This window comes from Thermobia domestica, chromosome 2, assembly GCF_964235325.1.
Source record: "Thermobia domestica chromosome 2, izTheDome1.hap1.1, whole genome shotgun sequence".
NCBI lineage: Eukaryota > Metazoa > Arthropoda > Insecta > Zygentoma > Lepismatidae > Thermobia > Thermobia domestica.
In genome coordinates this window covers 77,234,504-77,255,326 of record NC_137455.1, presented here as the reverse complement: position 1 = coordinate 77,255,326, position 20,823 = coordinate 77,234,504, and the positions used below count along the sequence as shown (strand labels likewise).

The 20,823-nt window shown below is 32.8% G+C and overlaps 1 protein-coding gene across 4 annotated transcripts in view; it reads left to right on the top strand.

The window, feature by feature from the left end:
• The window catches only part of LOC145672973 (long-chain fatty acid transport protein 4-like), a 340,258-nt gene extending 328,823 nt beyond the window's left edge, over positions 1-11,435 (top strand). For all 4 annotated transcript variants that reach the window (XM_081742263.1, XM_081742271.1, XM_081742254.1 and 1 more), the window contains exons 10-13: positions 305-371; positions 2,884-2,974; positions 6,519-6,672; positions 9,558-11,435. In XM_081742263.1, the coding sequence (XP_081598389.1) occupies positions 305-371; positions 2,884-2,974; positions 6,519-6,672; positions 9,558-9,712 (467 nt within the window). In that variant the 3' untranslated portion in view covers positions 9,713-11,435. The remainder of the gene's footprint in view (positions 1-304; positions 372-2,883; positions 2,975-6,518; positions 6,673-9,557) is intronic.
• Positions 11,436-20,823: the final 9,388 nt, after the last annotated feature.

Here is a 20,823-nt window from a genome sequence, read left to right as displayed (position 1 = left end):
CAGAACTTTCTTGCTTACCTCTATATATATATACCATTCGTAGCTTCAACAGAAGTTGATGGGTGGATTTTGTCAAACGGAGGGAATCAATATAATACTATGTACTGGTTCAATGATTCTGAAAGTGGCCTGTATTAAAAGTCTTTTTGTTGGTAGGTTAACTAGCTTTCGAATCTTTGAGCAGCTTTGTAATTTTATTAATTGGTAGCAGGCGTTTTGTTTGATAGTGTTTCGCAGAATAGCATTATATGTAATTCTGTACTAGAACATTTAATATTATTATTCTCTTTATTATTTCCAATAGGTGACATTCTAGTGATGGATGAATTTGGCTATCTATTTTTCAAGGATCGAACAGGTGATACCTTCAGGTAAGTTTTCGGAGATAAATATTCACCGTTTCCCACAAACAAATATTCATATATGTCCAAAAGAGATGTAATGTATTGATAGGAAAAATGTTACCAAAATTTTATTGGTTTTCCTCCGTAGAGGATGGTCGTATTTTCCAGAAGAGAAAAACTTTTTTTTTTTTTTTTTTAATATGCATCCGAAATCTGTCTGCAAATGAATCGTTGTATTGTCCCATTAATTTTCAAATAGTGTACAGTTTATTTTAACATACTGTACATTAAGGGGAATCAGTATAGCGGAAGTAAAAAATAACGCGCAGTGTCGTTAAAGATAGTTTTACTGCAACCTGCGTTAAAATGGATCTGAAATTAATTGTAGCATTCGTGAAAGGCTTTAAAAATAATACTTAATAACGAGATACACATAAATTAGCTCTGGAAACGACGATGCTGACTCATTGATAGAACATGCTATTCAACAACTCTCACCATGTAGATTGTATGGTAGTCAAAATTTTAATACAGCTCCAAGAATAGCTTACATAAACGTAACTATATAATATTTTTCTTATTTTGACTACATATAATCAAAATAATACAAGTACTTAATACTCTGTTACGATGCATATTGAATATTAATAATGTTTATACTTGCTTAAGCACCCGTTTTACTAATTTTAACTGTAGAAAGTTAATCTTCACTAGGAGGCAACACAAGTAAATAACGAAAGAAACTAGGATCATTACATCATCTTTTAAAAAGTAAAGGAGTAAATTCAAAGTCAGTACGAAGATAGTTTAAATAATAGTTAATTCTATAGTGCAGCAGTGTTACCAGTAATGTGATTCTTCAAGTAATGTAAAACTCCTTAAAGAAGTCGTACGAAAGAAAGCGACAAGCCAATTACTGAAACGTCTACGATGAAGATTAACGAAACAGGTGCTTAAATGAGTACAAACATGAGTAGTTAAAAGGAAACACAGTAACAAAATGAAATTTACCTGATTAATATGGCATTAGATCACTGGTAGTACATATTGTATTCGCCCAGAATTGTAGCACATAATTTGTGAATCGTTTCAGAGTAATAGTTGTTCGTTCTTTATGCAATGAAGCATTCGTTAACATTAGCGATAATAGGAATGGCTATCAATCTTTTTTCAGAGACGAAAAAGAAATAGACGCTCTAAAAGCCATCTAAGCGTATGATTGGGTATTAAATGACTTATTTAACAAATTAAACTCAAATAAGGCTTATGAACCACACATGTTCTCAACTGTGTGCTTCTATGCCACGCCTATCGTAAAAGGTTAATAATGTTCAAATCAGGAATGTGAGCGAATCATGGAAGTAGTCCAAGTTAATTCTGATGTTTCTCAAACCATCTCAATAAGTCTGGCTGTGCGTATTGGCGTGTTGTCACCTTCAAAGAGGTCATAGCATACTCTTAGACATCTAAATGTTCGAATAATCACCAGCAGTAATCTCCGTTAAGAGTAATAAGATGATCAACGGATGTTACTTGTATGAAATTGCTGCTCACACCAGCACAGATCGCAGCCATGTTTAACAGAAGGAATTTGGCAATCCGGAACATACTCGTCTGTGCATGTCCGCCATATATAAATTAACTGATGCTCGAACCAAGTAGAGAGATAATTCATAGGCATTGGTGCCCGAACTCATGAAGTTGGAGCTTAAGAGCGCAGAGCTCACGCTGATTTGAACTGAGCATGAACTTACATGTGCGCGACTTCCAAATCTTGATGTGAGATCGACTGAGCGTCATATTGAAATGATGTGAGTTTGAGGCGAGTGAACGTACGTAATGTCAAGTGGTGTTGTGAGCGTGGCATTAAATAAGTATGATATCACTGATGATGTTAGCTTGATATCAAGATGATACTATGAGTGTGAGGTCGAAATGGTGTGACTGTGAAGTCGAATGATCCTGATGTCAGGTTGATGGCGTGAGCGTAAGATTAGATTAAAATGGGCATCTCTGCTCATATGATCGTATTACTGTTTTGTTGCAGTACATAGATATTTCCATCATTTTGATAAGTATGTATCTAATGTAACTCCGTAAAAATAATTACGATTTAAACACTAAATAGCTCGAATAGAACAAAATAAATTGAAGGGAGCAAAATAAATTGAAAAAAATATAATAAATTATATTTTTGTTAGATCAATAGAGACATACAGCTTTGTTTTCAGCACCGTATTCTTGTAGGAAACTGTGATACTGGGTATAAAATCAGAACAAAAATATCTAAGAGCAGGAAATGGAATTCAAAGTGAAAGCTGTTTTTGAATAGATATGGTAATATGGATAATGTCATATAAGCATGTTAATAAATCAAGGTAGATTTGTACTAGGAGAAAATATCCCTTAATGTTTTGGGAGGAATATTTTTTTGCTTGAAAATTCTCAACAATATTGCTGAAAATTAAAAGCTTGATTTTACGAAAACCGCAATTCTTGTGTATTATTATGCTAATTTTGCTCTTGTTCACTATTTCAGGTGGAAAGGTGAAAACGTATCTACGTCAGAAGTGGAAGCTGTAGTGAGCAATATAATAGGGTACAAAGATGCAGTTGTATACGGTGTCGAGGTAAGGTCGCGTTTACTTTATTTTACAGAAAACCTAAAACTTTTATTTTATTTATTTTTTTGTACTTCCAAACAATTAGCAGTAAATCACGCAGGATTAGTAATTACCTAAACTGAGCTTGCTCATTGTCGATTGACCCAACTTTCGTGCAGGATATTCAGATTCGATTCTCATCGGGAGTATATGTGATTAGGATCCCATGTTAAAATATATCATATAACCTTGGAATGGAAAACGAATGCATTTGTAAGCAACGAACAATTCCTCAAATTTTGGTTCAAAGAGAAATAAAACGTGTGTGGGGATATGCATTAGAACTAACACTAGCATTAATTTCGTGAGATATTTCTTTAGGTCAGTTTTTTAAGATACTGAAAATAATCTATATATTAAAACGCTGCGTTTATATGTTTATGGACAATTCCTTTCGTCAGTCATATCTCGGAAACTACAGCTCTAGAAACGTGCCGTTTTCATTGGCCGATTCCAAATTTTTATGGATTTGCCAGTTTTCACACAGATTTTCAGAAAACATGCCGTTATTTTTCTATTAAATGTTTTAGAGGTCATTTTGAGCTCACAAAATTTACACTGACATTAGTATGTTGCTCAAGTTGATATTTTTGTATTAGGCAACCAGTAAAAAAGCTACATATAGTGGGTTGAGGGACGTAGCAGGTGCTGTGCTTTAATCTGAATGGCAAAGCATACCGCATGCAGGCAACTTAAAGACCTATAGAGCTCCAATGAGGCGTACTCAGATAAGGATTTATAAGAAAAAATATTTCCTCTTGACATCTATCACTATTTCAAGTCTCCCCTTAACTCACCTGAACATCTATATATACTGGGCTATTGTAAATGATCTTCCCGATTTCAAAGTTTAATAACTCACGTTTCTTAATTCACAACGACAGATAACTTATGTTAAATGAAAGAAAAACTCAAAACGTTTTAAATATATACGTGTTGTGTTCCACGTCAAAGATGCTCAATATGAGTGCCTTTTGTAATTCGGCACCCATCAATCCGATAGTCTAATCCTTGCCTCACTAGAGATGCAACTGCTTCTTGAATGCACACTCGAACTTCAGGTAAATTGTTAGATAGGGGTGGCTAATATACTCGATTTTTAACATAACCCTATATATATTTAAAAAAAAAAAAAAAAAGTCACCCGGAGTTATATCTGACGGGAAGGGGAGGGACAAGGTAGCAGAATGTGATCCTCACGATTAGCTCGTCCTATCCATTGATTTAGTAACCTTCTGTTGAGTTCCTTGTGACATCCCGGTGCCCATCCTGCTAAAAAATGAAATTTTCCATGTCATCTTTCAGCTTCGAGAAAAGCCATGTCTACAACATGTGAAAGTGGGGAAAGTCCGTTTAGAGTGTCCTCCTCGAAAAACATAGGACCACACACTTTCACGGGTGACTGCACAAAACACGTTCCTTTTGGGAGAATCACAAATACGTTTTTCATAACCATGGGGATTGTCCAAAGCCCAAATCTTCACATTTTGTTTATTTATTTTTCCCGAAAGATGGAAGGCATCCCTATCACTAAACACAGCTGACCCAATGAAACTCTCTCTTTCCATAAGGTTTTGCATCTCAACGCAGAACTCAAATCTCTTAGCCTTATCAGTAAGTTTAAACCCCTGCAATAATGTCAATTGTTATAGGTAACATTTCAAATGTTTTCACAGAATTTTCCACACTGTTGACTGCTTCAAGCTCAGTTATTTACTAGCATGAACGTTGATTTTTGTGGTTCTGGTGAAAGTCGCACGCACACAATCAACTGTTTCTCCATTAACTCCTGGCCGACCTGTTGATTTCTTCTCGCAGATACACCCACTTTCGTTAAATTGTCGGTATTACTTCGGAATTGAGTGCCCGCTTGATGGATCTAACCCGAACTTCGCCCTGAAACTTTGTAATTGCAGACAGTTTTACATAAAATTCTAGAACATAAATGCTCTACTGTCTTCGTTTCCTGCCATCTTGATTTACTGCCGCCCTAACAAATGTGTCATTTAACTTTGAAATCGGGAAGATCGTTTACAATAACCCTGTATTAACCCTTTAATCGAAAGTATTGAGAAATTGTAGTAAAATTGTTTGGCTTCTTTCTGTGGTTGAAACACGTCTTTCTGACTATGATTTCGTAAGTTTTAAAGTTTTTGTATTTTGGATACGAAATACTTGATGTTTATTTCTAAGCAACATTGCCCGTTGGTCACTTATAATTATTTTTCTAAAGAAAGTAATTAGCAGCACTTTCGTACAGACCAAGCAACTACAAATAAAACAATCTTTTTCGGAACTCGGTTAATAAAGCTTCTGCACTACTGAATTTGGCTGTCCTTGTTGACTAAAATTAGAACTATCTAAGCAAGTGATCTTTATTTCCTTCTTTTTAATTCGAATAATTTGATCGACTCTTTTGTAATTTGATGCGATGGTTTCTTTCAAATTACAAATCAAATTTGTAAATATAATAAATACCAATGACGGTTACCAATATACTGGTATTAAATAAATTTCTTCTTTCCTACGTTATACCGAAATTTCACAGGTTTTATTTATTTATTTATTTATTTATTTATTTATTTATTTATTTATTTATTTTTTAAGAAATGAAAGCTTTTGTATAATTCTCAAGTAGTATTGTCTATTAAATCTTTTATAATTTCAGATCTTAAATATAATATGCAAACATATTGATTCAATAGTTTTCGGAGAGCAAATAGCTATTTTGATAATATGGGCTGAAAAAATCTAACAACTGTCAATAGTCGTTATTTTGCAGTTGCTGTTACACTGATAGGCAGCAATAATTCTATATAATACAGTGTTTGAAACCTTCTTATTACTATCTAGATAAACGTTATGTGTCTGGACTATATGTAGTGATGTATTTATGCAACAATAACTGCTATATCGTACCACAATAATATTGATATAGATCACAGCGTATAATTTTTTTTCTTGATATTATTTATGACTTTCTTATTTCCCTTTCCTTTCGTCTAATGGAATCATCCTATTCGCCTACACAATCACTTAAAAAACCCTTATTTAAGAGTGATTTAAATCCGATTATAAATGAAACTTACTACTATTAACAAAACATGAGCTTGCCTATTTGTACAACTACCTCAAAAAAAAGTAATATATATTTTGCCAGTGGCATTGTGCAAATACAATTTATCATTTTAAAATATCAAATTATTGATATTTTTTAGTATTATTATTACTGTTAACGTATCAAGTAATCACAATCTTATAGTAAAGATAGATTGAGAACAGTTGAATACCAACAAAAATATGGAAACAAAGGGAAGGTTAATGACAATTTGTTACGATAGAAAAAAGTTCATTTTTTTTTTTTTTTTTTTTTGTTTGTTCTTTATTGTAAATTCATGTACATTTTCCTCATAACCACTGAACTGTGGCATAGACTACGGAGCTAATTCTCCTGAATTTGAATATAATAATTGTATTATCTTAACTTTTTAAATGTTACTTTTCATTGTAGATTCCTGGAATGGAAGGACGCGCGGGAATGGCTGCCATACTTGATCAAGATGATTCTTTGGACCTAAAGACCCTTGCAGATGGCGTAAAGAAACTCCTGCCCGTATACGCTCGTCCATTATTTATTCGAATAGTCAGAGAACTTGATATGACCGGTACGTATAAAGCAATGTTCATTTGCTTGATATTTAAGTAGTTTAGTACCTGTAATAATTTTTAGAGAATTATGGCAGACAGCATATTATTAGAAAAGATTTGTTAAATTCTTTCAACTCATATAATTGCATTTCCTTTTGCTGTTTACATTTATTCTAACAATTGTACAGTAAAGAGAGAAATATTTCATATTTTTTAATGTGCTATAGCTTTTAGTATAAGTCAGTTTTTTTAATTGAAGACAAAGGATTAAAAAAAAAGTTAAAAATGTTGTAAGAAACAAATGTTGAGATCATACAGTTTAATGTTTTGAATATTATTACTTCTTATCTTGTATAGTAAAACTACACTTATTTTACATTCATTCAAATAGTACTCATTTCTCATATTCCGTTATATGAAGTAGAAAGGTACCTAAATTTGTCATCAGTTCTGTCGGCTTCTCTCATAGTTTTGTGGCATTTCTCGTTTTTCCCTCCTCTGGTCTTCAATTATACTCATACTGCGTGACCAACATAAGTGAAACATCAATCCACCAACTTTCCTCTAGTATTTCTGCCTATTAGTCATATAGTTTGTTAAATTTACGACTGTTTAATAGGCAATAATTAAAAGTCTGCGCGGATATAGTCCCCCGTTTACATTCGCAATATTTCTATCCACTAGTGGAACATTTTTGCCCGCCATAGTATCTGCATCCACAGATAATGAAATAACAAATATTCACAGTTCTTCACACAATTAAAATTGTGTCCGTAGATTTTCTTGGGGTTTTCGTGTCTCCTTGAGCTTGTAGGGCATAACCGTGTTATCTAAAATTATAGATTTCATTTCATTTCAAGATTTGAAAGCTTCGGCTTAAACACTGTTTACGTATGCATTTGTTTAAATATTATAAGTAATGTTATTTGCGTAATAATTTTCAACTTATTAAAGTGTTTACATTCTGTGATCTATAAGCTGATTATTATGAAGAAAGTCACAAAATTTATTATTATTATTTATTTGTTTATTTCTAATATTGTATAATTAAAACTTCTGATGTAATTTGAGTTATGCCAGTTTCACTGTGTAGCTTATGGTTGGATAATGCTTTTAAATGATTGGATAATGGTATTTGAAGTGTAAAATTAAGATGACGGAAAGTCTGTATTCTGATAGCATGGCTATAGTATTAGCTGTGTCAGATAAATTAACTTCGTGAACCGCAAGTGTGCTGTGTAAGGAACGTTTAATCAGAATCTCAAAAGAAACGCATAAACAGCATTAATTGATTTCCACCCAGCTTGTTATGCGATAAGCCCTCCATGCTGATCTAGTGGTTAGTGTGAATACCTCCAGTGTACGAGCTTCCAGGTTCGATTCCCGATGGGAGAGCCTTGAAATTTGAACGCGTTATAATGGTTCGGATTCCACCTTAAACTGTAAGTTCATGTTTCATATAGCCTCGGTGCTGCAAAAGAATGCTAAAGTCCAACCAATCAAACCTGGTATGCGATTCATTATTATCTGCATTATTACTTGGTTACACATACGTAAAAGTTATGATAAAAATTTTAGTGTTAATCAAATGAGGGAATGTTTTGGGTTGTTAGTCTTTTAATACAACATTATTGAAAATCGTTTGTTCATAAAACTTGTCGCCAATAGTCACTATTATCCTGCAAAATTTTGATCTTTTTCAGTTTTCACATTTCAAAACGTTATGCATATGTGTAGTCTTATAGAACGAATACCACACATTCGAGCTTTGGAACTTCTTGTATAAAATGAAAAACAACTTCCGACCAAAACACACACTATCTAATAAATAATAACATTACAATTTCGGCAAAGTATATATTCCTTCAACAGATAATGTGTCTAATGAAGAGAATGATACTTTGCAAAAACTTTAACGCTATTATCTGTTGGATAATATACGCTTTCGTCAGAATTTGTCTTTTATTTTATAAAACGAATGTTTATCCGTGTGTCTGTTGGCAGGTATCAGAGCAAAAGCAAAAAGATTGTGAGATTTTTTTCCCTTTCTTGATATGGATTGAGTATCCCAAGAATAATTCCATCTCCGTTCATATCCCCGTATTGAAACCGGAAGTAATGGATTTATCATCTCAGCAGATGTTATCTGTAGTATTGAATCCTTACAATTTTTAAGTTCACCGTAGTTTCACAATCTTAAACGGAACTTACTTATAGGTTCTCGAGTTAAAGGGGTATAAGAAACGCAAAGTAATGACACAAGAGTTTCGGTGCGTCGACTAGATCAATATTTTTAGTAGTTCTTAAATTGAAATTACATTTGGACTTAGGAGTTGCTTGCTCTGACTGTACTAGCAATATTTATTAAACTACCATGCATCATTCTCTTAACCTAGTTTTACATAAAATTATTTATGACATCATAACCATAATGTAAAATGATGACACTCTGTAATTTCGATTTTAATGTGGTAGACTGAAGTTATATCAGTGTTGTTCTGATGGGGGCTGCGGTGGTCCAGTGGTAGAGCGTTGACCTCTTGTGCATGGGTTTCCTAGTTCGATCTCACCTTGCGCCAAGTGAGCTTTGTGGTGGGCAAACACCGTCTGTGTGGGTTTACTCGGGGTTCTCCCGTTTCCTCCCCTTTTCTTCATTCCACCATTTCCTTCATTTCTTATCATCACAGTCTCCTTTAGCCCACCTAGCATAACCGTGGGACGTAAAATCAAATATTTCATTTCATTTCAATATTGTTCTGGTAATTCTTTCAGTTATTCATTCACATGTGATAAATATTGTTCCCCATTATCCTATAAAATGAATTTTATAATAATAATAATAATAATAATAATAATAATAATAATAATAATAATAATAATAATAATAATAATATATTTTCAGGAACGTACAAAATGAAGAAAAAGGATCTTCAATACGATGGTTTCAATGCATCACAAATCAAGGATAAACTGTTTTATATGAGTTCCTCAGGATGCTATGAGCCATTAACCGAACAGATCTATGAGCAAATCATATCTGGGAAGATCCGGCTATAAAAAAGAAGAACATAGAGCTATTTAATGGGTTCTTGGTATGAAATACGGACACAAAACACAAAAGTTGAAGTCGTTCGAAATGACTGTAAGTAAGCGTTTGTAACGCTTTTGTGATGGATGGCTGCTAAACCCGTGTATCAATTTACTTCAGTCTTTCAAGAGACGAGAAAGATCTGTATGAGTGAAGAGAAAAACGAAATAGATTGGAATGAATTTTCCGTTCCACCTATGAATTGTCCGTCCATTCTGAATTTCCTCATGAAACAAGGAAAAAAAAAAAAAAAGTAAAATCAACGGTTGGTGGTGATATACGTCGCAGTCACAAGTGTGTTTCTTTTGTACTTACGTTTTATGATTGCTCGAACTTGTAAGAGTATTTGTTTTTAAATAATAGACCTGCATTTTTTTTCTTGACATTGTTTCATTCAATTCTTTCTGACTGATGCACTGAGTTGGAAGTGGCATATCTTTCATACTTTATACATTGTTGCTGTGTATTATAATGAAAATTTACTTTAATAACATTTAGTTTTCACGGGTGCTTGTTATCTTGGTGAGTGCTTCGAGGGTGTACAGTTGTTTATATGTATGTTTGTTCAGTATATTATTTCTCATCACACAAAGTTAATTGTAAAAAGAAAACAACACAAAGCTTCGTAAGTTGATTTAATGTGCCATTGTGATATATTTATGAGAAAGGAAATATTTGAAGATTTGCTATATTGTTATGTTTTTATTATTTTATACAAACGAAATGTACGTTACTAGGAAAATGGTACAGCACTGAGAAGAGATGTTACACGGGAATAGATATGTATCATTTCGAAATATTGCAGGCAAAAGCGTATTACCTATCAACATATTTTTTATAAAACGATTCAAAAGAATAGCATGTAATGAAGGACATATTTTATTGAAGACCAAAATAATATAATAAACCATTCCATCTTCGCTGAAATATATGAAAAAAAAATGGCCGCAACTTATTAAAAATTATACATATTTATACCTAAACTTTAATATAGATATCTTATGGACGGAATATCTTATGATAATAATTCGTATCTGAAATGTTATGATACTTCATTATGTCGAACAGTTGTTAATAAGTAATTACAATATATCGGTAATGCAATTGTCTGAATAGTGTAAATATAATTCTATAACTGACACACAATCATAGCAGGGGCGGATCCAGGGGAAGGCGATCGCCCCCCCCCCCCCCAGAAGAGGAAACTTTCTTATTTTATATATATAAATAAAACCCATCCTTAAGTTTGGAGCCCTTAAAAGTAGCAGTATGACAACCCACCGCCCCCCTTCCAAGAAGTCGGTCCTAGATTCGCCCCTGATTCATAGTCATACGTCTTACAAATAAAATCAGAAAAATAAACACACTGCTGAACAAGACTGCACTTATTTAATATAAAAACACATTTACACGTGACGTTTCGATCTTCTAGCCAAGATCCTCATCAGACGTAAACCCAGTGTACGTCTGATGAGGATCTTGGTTAGAAGATCGAAACGTCACGTGTAAATGTGTTTTTATATTAAATGAGTGCAGTCTTGTTTAGGAGTGTGGTTTATAATTCTATAAATGTCTTCATATTTGGTCCTTCAAAACTTCATTAAGAAAAAGATGTTCAAGGATCTGCACATCTTTGAGGAGAATATCAGTTTACAATATCATATATTAAAAATGACTTCTTTCAAAAAAAAACTGTTCGAGATACTTTTAAAGAATATTATAATATAATACTGCAGTCGTAATCACGGAACATACACGATGACCGATAGATTAAGAAATCAAAGATTCTTGATAACTATTAGTTTTGTATTTAGTAGAGCTTTAAATTAAAATTTTTGTATGAATTTAGACTCAGAAATTCTGAAACTGAATAATAAAAAATAATATATAATTTTTCACTTAAATATGAAAGAATTTGCTGAGTTCCTCAAATATCATATGTTTATTTTGATAAAATTTTAACTCGAAATTATATCTAGTACTGAGGATATAATAAACCTAAAACTCGATAGATTTATTGTCAACAAGTTCTAAATGTTTTCTTTTTCTCTTTTTTTCTTTTTTTTTTAATTCGCAAATAGTTTTTTAATGCTTAAAATAGAGTTTAGGAACTTGTTCGAATACTTTCTGAACTAATTGTATTAAATTTTAGTTATGAATTGATAATTAATTTTAAAAAACAACAAATTTGTTGAAAATCCTTATTTTTATTTAAAGTTCTGGTTAGTATTAATTCGGAACTGCGATTTCAGAATGTAAACCAAACATTTCTTTCTGTTAGGAAAAGTCCTTGTCAATAGAAACTAATTTTGCATTTTCACAGTAATTTGAAATTTAATACAATTGATTATTTTGTAAAAGTTTAACTAGATTTTAATTCAAAATTCTCTTCGTAAAAGTGATTGAATATATTTTATTATTGGGGAAAGAGTAAAGTAAACAATATATTTTATATAGTTCATATCATTCCAAAATGTATTTATCATAGAAAATTATTAGTGTTGCTGCATTTATATTAATATTTACTATCCATATCTCATCTTGCTTTTTTTTAATATTATAGATTCGACTGTTTCTTTTTTAAATTTATTTCATTTTATATTTTTCGTTAAAATTTTGTGTATGTAATTCTCCTCTCACTTAATAAGTGTATATTTTACTAAATCTCCAGTCGGTCAGTACTATCAAACATTTCGAAATGCATTAAAGATTGAAAGGAGAGTAGATTTATGGAATGTAAAGATTCTTTACTTGATGAAAATATAAGAAAAAGCGGCGGGGGTTTTATTTGATGATAAAGAAAAATTCGTGTTAGACATGTCGTTAGTTTGTTAACAATAATAATTCCAATGTTAAAACATGAAATTATTTATTTTTACCTTATAAATACTCCAAATGTACTCTCTACTAGAGTTTAAACATTGAAGACTGATTTAATCAGTTTTAAGAATAAATCCCAAATATTAAAATAATGTTATTATAAGCAGATCATGCTTGATAAACTATTAAAGAAAATAAAATTTAATATTACCTTTTTAAGAATAAGATATTAAGGAATCGAAAATGTAACTTATTAAAAAAATTAGATTTACTGTGATACTCATATCCTGTAAAGGTCTGAATTCATGATGTTACACAAAGTGTTTTAAAAATATTTTTGAGACTAAGCATACTTTTATGTTGTAGTATTCTTGTGTTGACCCCCCCCCCCAAAAAAAAAAGCAATATTATATAATTTTTAAGCAGATCAAGTGTAATCCTCATTTCATAAGTTGTAAGTTCATGTTCATTGATATGTTTATTCTGTCTTGATGACAATTTATATGATATTATGTTCTAATTGCTAATATTCTGCTACAATTAACAATTTCTATAATTGAATTGTCTCGAATATGTTTCATGAGTTCAAGATCTGTCACCACGTTGTTATTGTAAATGATTACTTCGGAATTATAATTATATGGGGGCATGAGAGGATGATTCAAATTAATCAAAAAAAAAAAAAAAAATGGCTACTTACCAATGAATCCTCCCTTGGAAAGTAGCCAATTTTTTGTTAATTTGATTACTTCGGAAATTTAGTATTATTTCAAGAACAGAATTATCAATGAACAATTGTAAATTATTACAATTACGTTTTATATTTTATTTTTCTTTATACTATATTATTGTACTCTCTAAAATTTTATAGTCACACTGCATTGAATTCCCAGGTATTATTCTCATTTTGAAGAATACAAATTAAGACATTTAGGAGTTGAAATATCCATTGCATAGTTTATATAATGTATAGCCAAAATGTTAGGACTTCCATATAAATTGTCACGAAAGAGTACTTCGTCTGTTTTTTTCATTTTTGAATAAGAGGTCAATATATTTGACTTGGTGTATAAAACATTCCAAACTCAACCATGACGATCAAATACGCACATATAATAAGGGCATTCGTGATAAACCTTATAGCCTGCAAGAGGAAAGATATTGCATATATCATTCAGTTTTTGCTCACGTAATAGAACTGTTGACTTCTACATGTGTTAGTAATTTCTTCTCCACTTGTACGTGGCCTGAAAGGAACTGAGTACAGGTACTTTCAAAATGAATCATTTTCAGGTATAAAGAGCGAATGAAAAGAAAGCTAAGGATGCCAACAAGCTTTAAAACTGTATATGTAAAAAAATAAAATAAAAATAAGAAGATGGGTGCCAGGATCGAGGACTCCAATAAACAAGAAACCTATGTCGCAGTTGTTATTCTTTATATAATATGTTAATCACTATGGGCCAAAGCTCGTTCAAGTTTTATGAGAATTCAGAAAAAGAGATTTACATGAAGATATTTCTCGATATTCTCCAGCGTGCTTTGCACCTAGTATTAATCCACGCCTGTGTTTTACCATATTAGAAAGGTAAATTCCTGATTAGTCATATTTATACATGTATATATAGAAATATATAAGAAGTCTCTATATACAATTTGGTTTTCTCAATATATTTCGTACATTTATAGGAATGGTTTTTACTTTATTTTCATGAAATGTTTGTTGTGGTAAAAGAAGTTTTACAGAACAGTATAGGCTATAATATATACATGGTTCCATGTTTAATTATTATTATTATTATTGCAATTAGTCAAAACTGTGATGTGCTGTGCAAATGAAGAAGAGATTATTTGATATATTGATAGTTCTATTTTTACAACTAGTGGGAGTTTTGTTTGTATGCGAACTAGAATTATACAAGAGTGAACAAGAAACAAATGTTAAATAAAAATGATTTAAAATATATTGTTTCCTTTCTAATTGCTTAGTTCTCAGTATAGCAGATCTTCTAGACATGAACGTTTAAAATTTAACTTTGTGTTACTTGTTACCGAGCAAAGATGGCATAAGAGCCCTTAGTGCTGGTAATACTGACATTTTTCCCTTTGATTTTGCATAGTCAAATTAGGTAGATTTTTGGGGTGGGGGTAAGTAACTCTTTTTTTAATTTTCATAGAAACAAATAAAGAAAATAAGTTCATGTTTGACATATTAAATCTTACAAAACGTTCTGTTGCCCTTTATGTTGGTGAAAGAAAACTGGGATTTTAAATTCACTATACATTTCACTGTTCAAAATAAGTATCATTGCAGAGACTTTCCGCCATTAACCACTGAGATTATGGATGCTTTTTCTGTAAAATATGCCACATGTGGACAGTCTCCGACTTCCAGAGTCTTTCTCTCTCTTAGCACTTTTTTCTACATTCCAGAAGGAATTATACGCTGTCAAGTTAATTATAGTAATAGTAGACCAGACAAAAACTATTTGATTCAAATCTTTGAATATTTACGTATTAATTGATTTTTTACTGAGAGCGGGTATGAATCATGTATAAAAATGATATACTTCTTTCTCTTCATGAAAAATTGTTTTCTGTCCAGCAAAATTGATTATGTGTTGGTGTAATATTGCAGAGAATATGATTGCAGTGATAAGGCCATGATGTAATGCCTGAAATTAGATGTCTTTCAGATATTCAGAGCACAGTGGAGGCAATCTACATCGATGTGATGCTTTGGGATCATACATGGCGAGTCGTCGCTGACAACTGCCGACATGAACGTCATTTAATTTGTAGATGGACTATTTTTCATTGCACTCCGTTTCGATTCAATGATGACGTCTTTTATGGACAAAGATTTCAGACGTGTCCTTTTGTTCGTTGAGTTGGGGTTTAGCGTCCCGTTCAACAGCGAGACTATATGGGACATGGATCTGCAGCTTAATGTGAGATTCGAGCCACATTAATTCGTACCCGGATGTCCCGTGTCGAAGACATACGCTAATTATATAAGTACGAGGAAGCTAGGTACCTTTTGTTGTTCTTAGTTACCATAAAAGAGTGAGTGTGTGTGTTCAATCTTGCACACCTCTCCCCATGCTTGAATTGTGTCAGACACAGGCAATACTTACGATTAATTCTAAAGAAATTATTTGTGGATTGATGATAGTGTCCCATAGGGTTGTTTATTCATAACTGAAAAAGTGTGCAGAGCGTATATTATATATAGCATGAAACTTCACAAACAGAAATTGCACTTTGCAACCAGTAACCAAACACCTGTTGTATATTATGGGCTTCCTCTATTTTATGTCTAAATTTGCTTAAGAAATTAATTTTTGTTTCATAAGATTTTTTCGACACCTTTCACTGTATGACTTAATGACAACTGTTTTTTTTTTTTTTTTCAGCTGTGATAAAAACCAATAGGTTGTTTATGCTTAGCATATTGTTAACATTAAAGTGTTTATTTACATAAGTGCTGCTACTGTGTAGATGACAACGAAGACAGAACAGTGAACATTGAGTGTACTGGAACTTTATTCTTAGTTCTTCTTCGTGGCCGTGGCTCCGGGTTCGATTCCTGAGAGATTGGTTGCGTCGGATAGAAATCCGACTATTGGTTTGAATCCTAGTCAATCCCGTCTCATACGGCTTTAGTGATGAAAAAATTAAATTCAATGAATTAGTTGTATTTAGGAAACAATAGGCCAGGACAGAAATATCGTAGTTATCTTAAAGTAAATAAATAAATTAATAACCAATGATGTAACTAGGGGGGGGGGGAATGGGGCTTGTGCCCCGGGCGCCGGATTGAGAGGGCGCAAAAAGAGGCAAATATTTATTTTTACTATAAGACAAGGAAAGGAGTTTTAGCAGACTAAAGAACATAAAAAAAATCTCAGAAACTTAACAGGACAACAATGACTTACCAACCTTAGGCTCATATCCATAGAGCATAAGTTAGCTTCAAAGCTATCTTTTGAGGACATTATAAAAACCTTTGCAGGCCAAGAGCCCGAAAAGCTTAACTTTAGTTTCCAGCTTTTTATGTTTAAGAGATTAAATTAAGAGATTTGCAAAATATTCGAGTATAATAATCGAGAAAACAGCTTGACTGTTTGCCATGATTAAATATTCTATTCTAAAGCAACAGACTGTTGGTTCATTCTACACTTATGCACACCCCGACATAATTTCAAAAGCATTGTAATTTGCAGTTATTATGGTATTACAGTTATTCTGGTAAGACTATAAGAATATGTCAAGCATGCTATTCTCAGATTATTTGACAATCAAATAATAGTAATTAGCTTGGTGATTTATCTTGTAATAAAAATTAACGTACTGCAATTTTGAAAGGAAGCATTACCACTTGAAGAAAAATGGAATAGGAGAATTAGTGTGTGATCCCAATATCAGGTGTAGTCGGAGAGCGTTTTGGTTTGGTTGGTCGCGGAGGGGAGCGGGTGAAGGCGAGTTCTTGCCCCGGGCGACAACTAGCTTAGTTGCATCGCTGTAAATAACCATTCCAGTATAATTTAGTCACCAGAATAGGTAATACGAAATTGAACCCAAAATTCCCAACTGATTTCTTTTCTTTTTCTTTTCTTTCTTTTTAGTGAAAAATTACACAGTTTTTAAATCCAAAACTTGTGTGTAAATCTGTTATTTACCGTCATCACTTATGGAAGTTCAGTGTTAATAACCCTTTTGATACTACACACGCTCCAAGCTCATAAGATTGTGTTCGCTACTCAAACACTCTCCTTTACTTAATTTAAGAGCGATTGTTGTCAAAATATTCGGAACTGCTTTAGTATACAGTGGGTGGAGAACGAATTATGAATATCGAAAAATTCTTGTGCTTTATGATTTTATTTAAGTTTGCAAATAATATTTACAAGTTTTATTTATTACCAGACTTAGTATATTTATGTCTGATGGATTTATTTCAGCCTGAGATGGAATTGTTAATGTTTTGTTGCATTCATTACATTTTGCCTTAATTACATTTTGAATAGTATTGATATGCTTTTAATTTTCGTTATCATGTTATTGTACTTGCTGTATACGCACTTTCACCAAGAAATTATCTACTACCTGATTTTACATTATAGATCTTATTCCCTTTGTTATATTAATGTCTACACTGTTCCTTAATCAATCCAATGCTTTTTATTCGTTGCTTCTGCTACAGTTAGAGACATGATAATTTATATGAGAAATTAGAAAAATATTCAGTACATACTTATATCGTTCCTTCTTTGTAGTATCCTCAACAGAAATAAAGTTGCCTCATAACTTGGTGCGAATGAAATATCCACTTTGACGTCTTGTGGGAAACTCAACTCAGAAACAACACGGATGAATTGAGGTCACGCGTCTAATGTCACAAGCACAGGTTGGAGGTATACAGACAGGAGGCAATGTGTTGTTTAACAGGATCGTATAGAAGTGTACCATGGGGAATACACAATTGCGAATAATTTTTCTTTACGACTTCAAGCTGAGATATTCTGCACAGCAAGCCGCGAAAAAAACATTTAACACTGAATTTGGGCCAGAAATAGCGAGTTGATATCTGGGTTTCGTTCCGGTAACCCAGAATTGCAAAATGAGTCCCCTGAGCACCGACCAATATGATGCAGGGATAAACTTTTCAAGAATACCATGGACACAGACTCGGAAAAGAGTTCGTGCCATTGGAGACGAGCTAGACATACACCATACCACTGTCGTTCGACTATTCTATACAATCAGGAAAGTGAAAAAGTTGGACTCATGGGTATCACATTATAACGTTATTTAAGATTCCCTTTTTGTTACATATATTTTGCCCACAATTCTAGTAAATTAACACGATTTGGTACTTTAATTTATACACTTAATTGCAAAAACTAACAATTACATACCTTGGAAATTAGGCTCGTCAAATATATATAGAACAACTAACTTTTATTCTCAAAATACCATGAATAATAATCTTTATGTTGTCATAGCAACAGGAAACAAACAATTATCTACATTTATAACCACTACCATTACATGAATATCAATCTATATCAACAACTATTTTACATTTTTTCTTCTTCTTCTTCATAATATATTGTGCACTTTTAAGCACCGTTGCCTAAAATAGCTACAATTAAAAATGGAAGTAATTTATAGGTCAAATATACAAACTCGTTGTATATATGGCTCCCGACGAGGACTTCTTAAATTGATTACAATTGAAGAAAGAATCCTGGATCGTTACGCATCTTACATACGTGGTTACCTTACTTTCCGAATAGCTCTCACAAATATAAATTATAATAACTAACTCTATGGCCTATGGAACCCGGAGGTTCAATGCCGCGTTCACAAAAGCTCTCCACTGACTTCTATCCTTAGCTAACTGCATCCAGTTTCTACTTTGTATTCCAATCTCTGCGAGATCCATCTTAATATTGTCCTCCCATCTGCGCCTAGGTCTTCCTAATGGTCGTTTTCCTATGGGTCTAGCAGTCAAGACTTTGAAAGCGTTTCTACTTTCTTCCATTCTAGCTACATGACCTGCCCACCTAAGCCTCCTAGACTTGACGACCCTAACAATGTTGGGTAAACCATATAAATTATGCAGTTCCTCGTTATGAAGTTTCCGCCATTCCCCATTCCCGTTCCTCTTGGGTCCGAATATTCGTCTCAGGATCTTGTTCTCAAATACTTTCAGTCTATGTTCTTCCCTCAGAGTAAGTGACCATGTTTCGCAGCCATACAAAACAACAGGCATAATTATCGTTTTGTATATTTTAAGCTTCAAATTCCTCGACAGAATTCGCGACGACAAGAGATTTTGAACCGAATAGTAACACGAATTCCCTGCTTTTAGTCGACATTTAATTTCTTCTTGAATATGATTTTGATCTGTTAATATTGATCCTAGATATTTGAAACTATCCACTTTATTAAAAGTATTATTTAATATTTTAACGCATCCATAATTTGCTCTATTTCGGTCCCGACGCACTTCCATGTATTTAGTTTTCTCTGCATTTATTTCTAAACCCATGTCCCTACAAGCGTTTAATAAGATCTCTGCATTTTTTTCTATTGTTCTCCTATCATCACCTATTAAATTTACATCATCAGCATATGCCATAACCTGGTGAATACCGTTCAATTGTAGGCCCTGGTTGCTATCTTTGATTTTCCTTATAGCGTATTCCAGAACGAAGTTAAATAATAATGGCGACAACGCATCTCCTTGTTTCAGGCCATTTTCGACGTGAAAGCTCGTGGACAAAAAATTTCCTACCCGGACTTTACTTTGGGATTCATTTAAACATATCTTAATTAATCTAATTAGCTTTCTCGGTATTCCAAGTTCTGTAAGAACGTTGTATAATGTTTCTCTTCTAACCGAGTCGTACGCCTTTCTAAAATCAATAAATAGTTGATGTACCGGGGTATTGTATTCCCACTTTTTTTCGAGTATTTGGCGAATGGTAAATATTTGGTCAATAGTTGATCGATTTCGTCTAAATCCGCACTGATAATCTCCAATAATTTCATCTGCGTATGGGGTCAGTCCTGCTAATAGAATATTTGAAAGGGTTTTATAGGATGTTGACAGAAGAGAAATGCCTCATAATTATTACAGTCAGTTTTGTCGCCTTTCTTCTGAATTGGAACAATGATTGATTCTTTCCACTCTTGTTGCAATTCTTCCTTGTCCCAGATAAGAAGAATGATTTTTTGTATCTTGTTCCAAAATTTCTCGCCTCCAGCTAAAATTAACTCAACCGCAATTTCATCTACACCCGGAGAATTGTGTTTCTTTAATTTCTTTATAGCGGTTTCTACTTCTATTCGGTTGGGTTCTGGAATATACGGTTCTGCGGTGTGTATCTCCTTTTCTCCACGCACACTAGTTTTTGGTTGCGTGTTAAGCAAATCGTCAAAAAATTTTTTCCATCTATTTAAGATGCTATCCGTGTCAGTGAGGACTGTACCGTCAGATTTCTTTAATATATAAGCACGAGGTTGATAGCGTTTCTTAAATTCGTTAATTCCCTTATACATGTCCCGGATGTTTTTATTTTTACTATTATCTTCAAGTTCCTTAATTTTAGCTTTCAGAAAATCGCGTTTCTTTGTTCTAAAAGTTTTGGAAGTTTCCCGCCTGATATTTGCGAAATTTTGTGTAGTTATTTCATTCGGATTTTGTAGCCAGCGTAATTTTGCCTGTTTTCTCTTCTCTGCTAGTTTT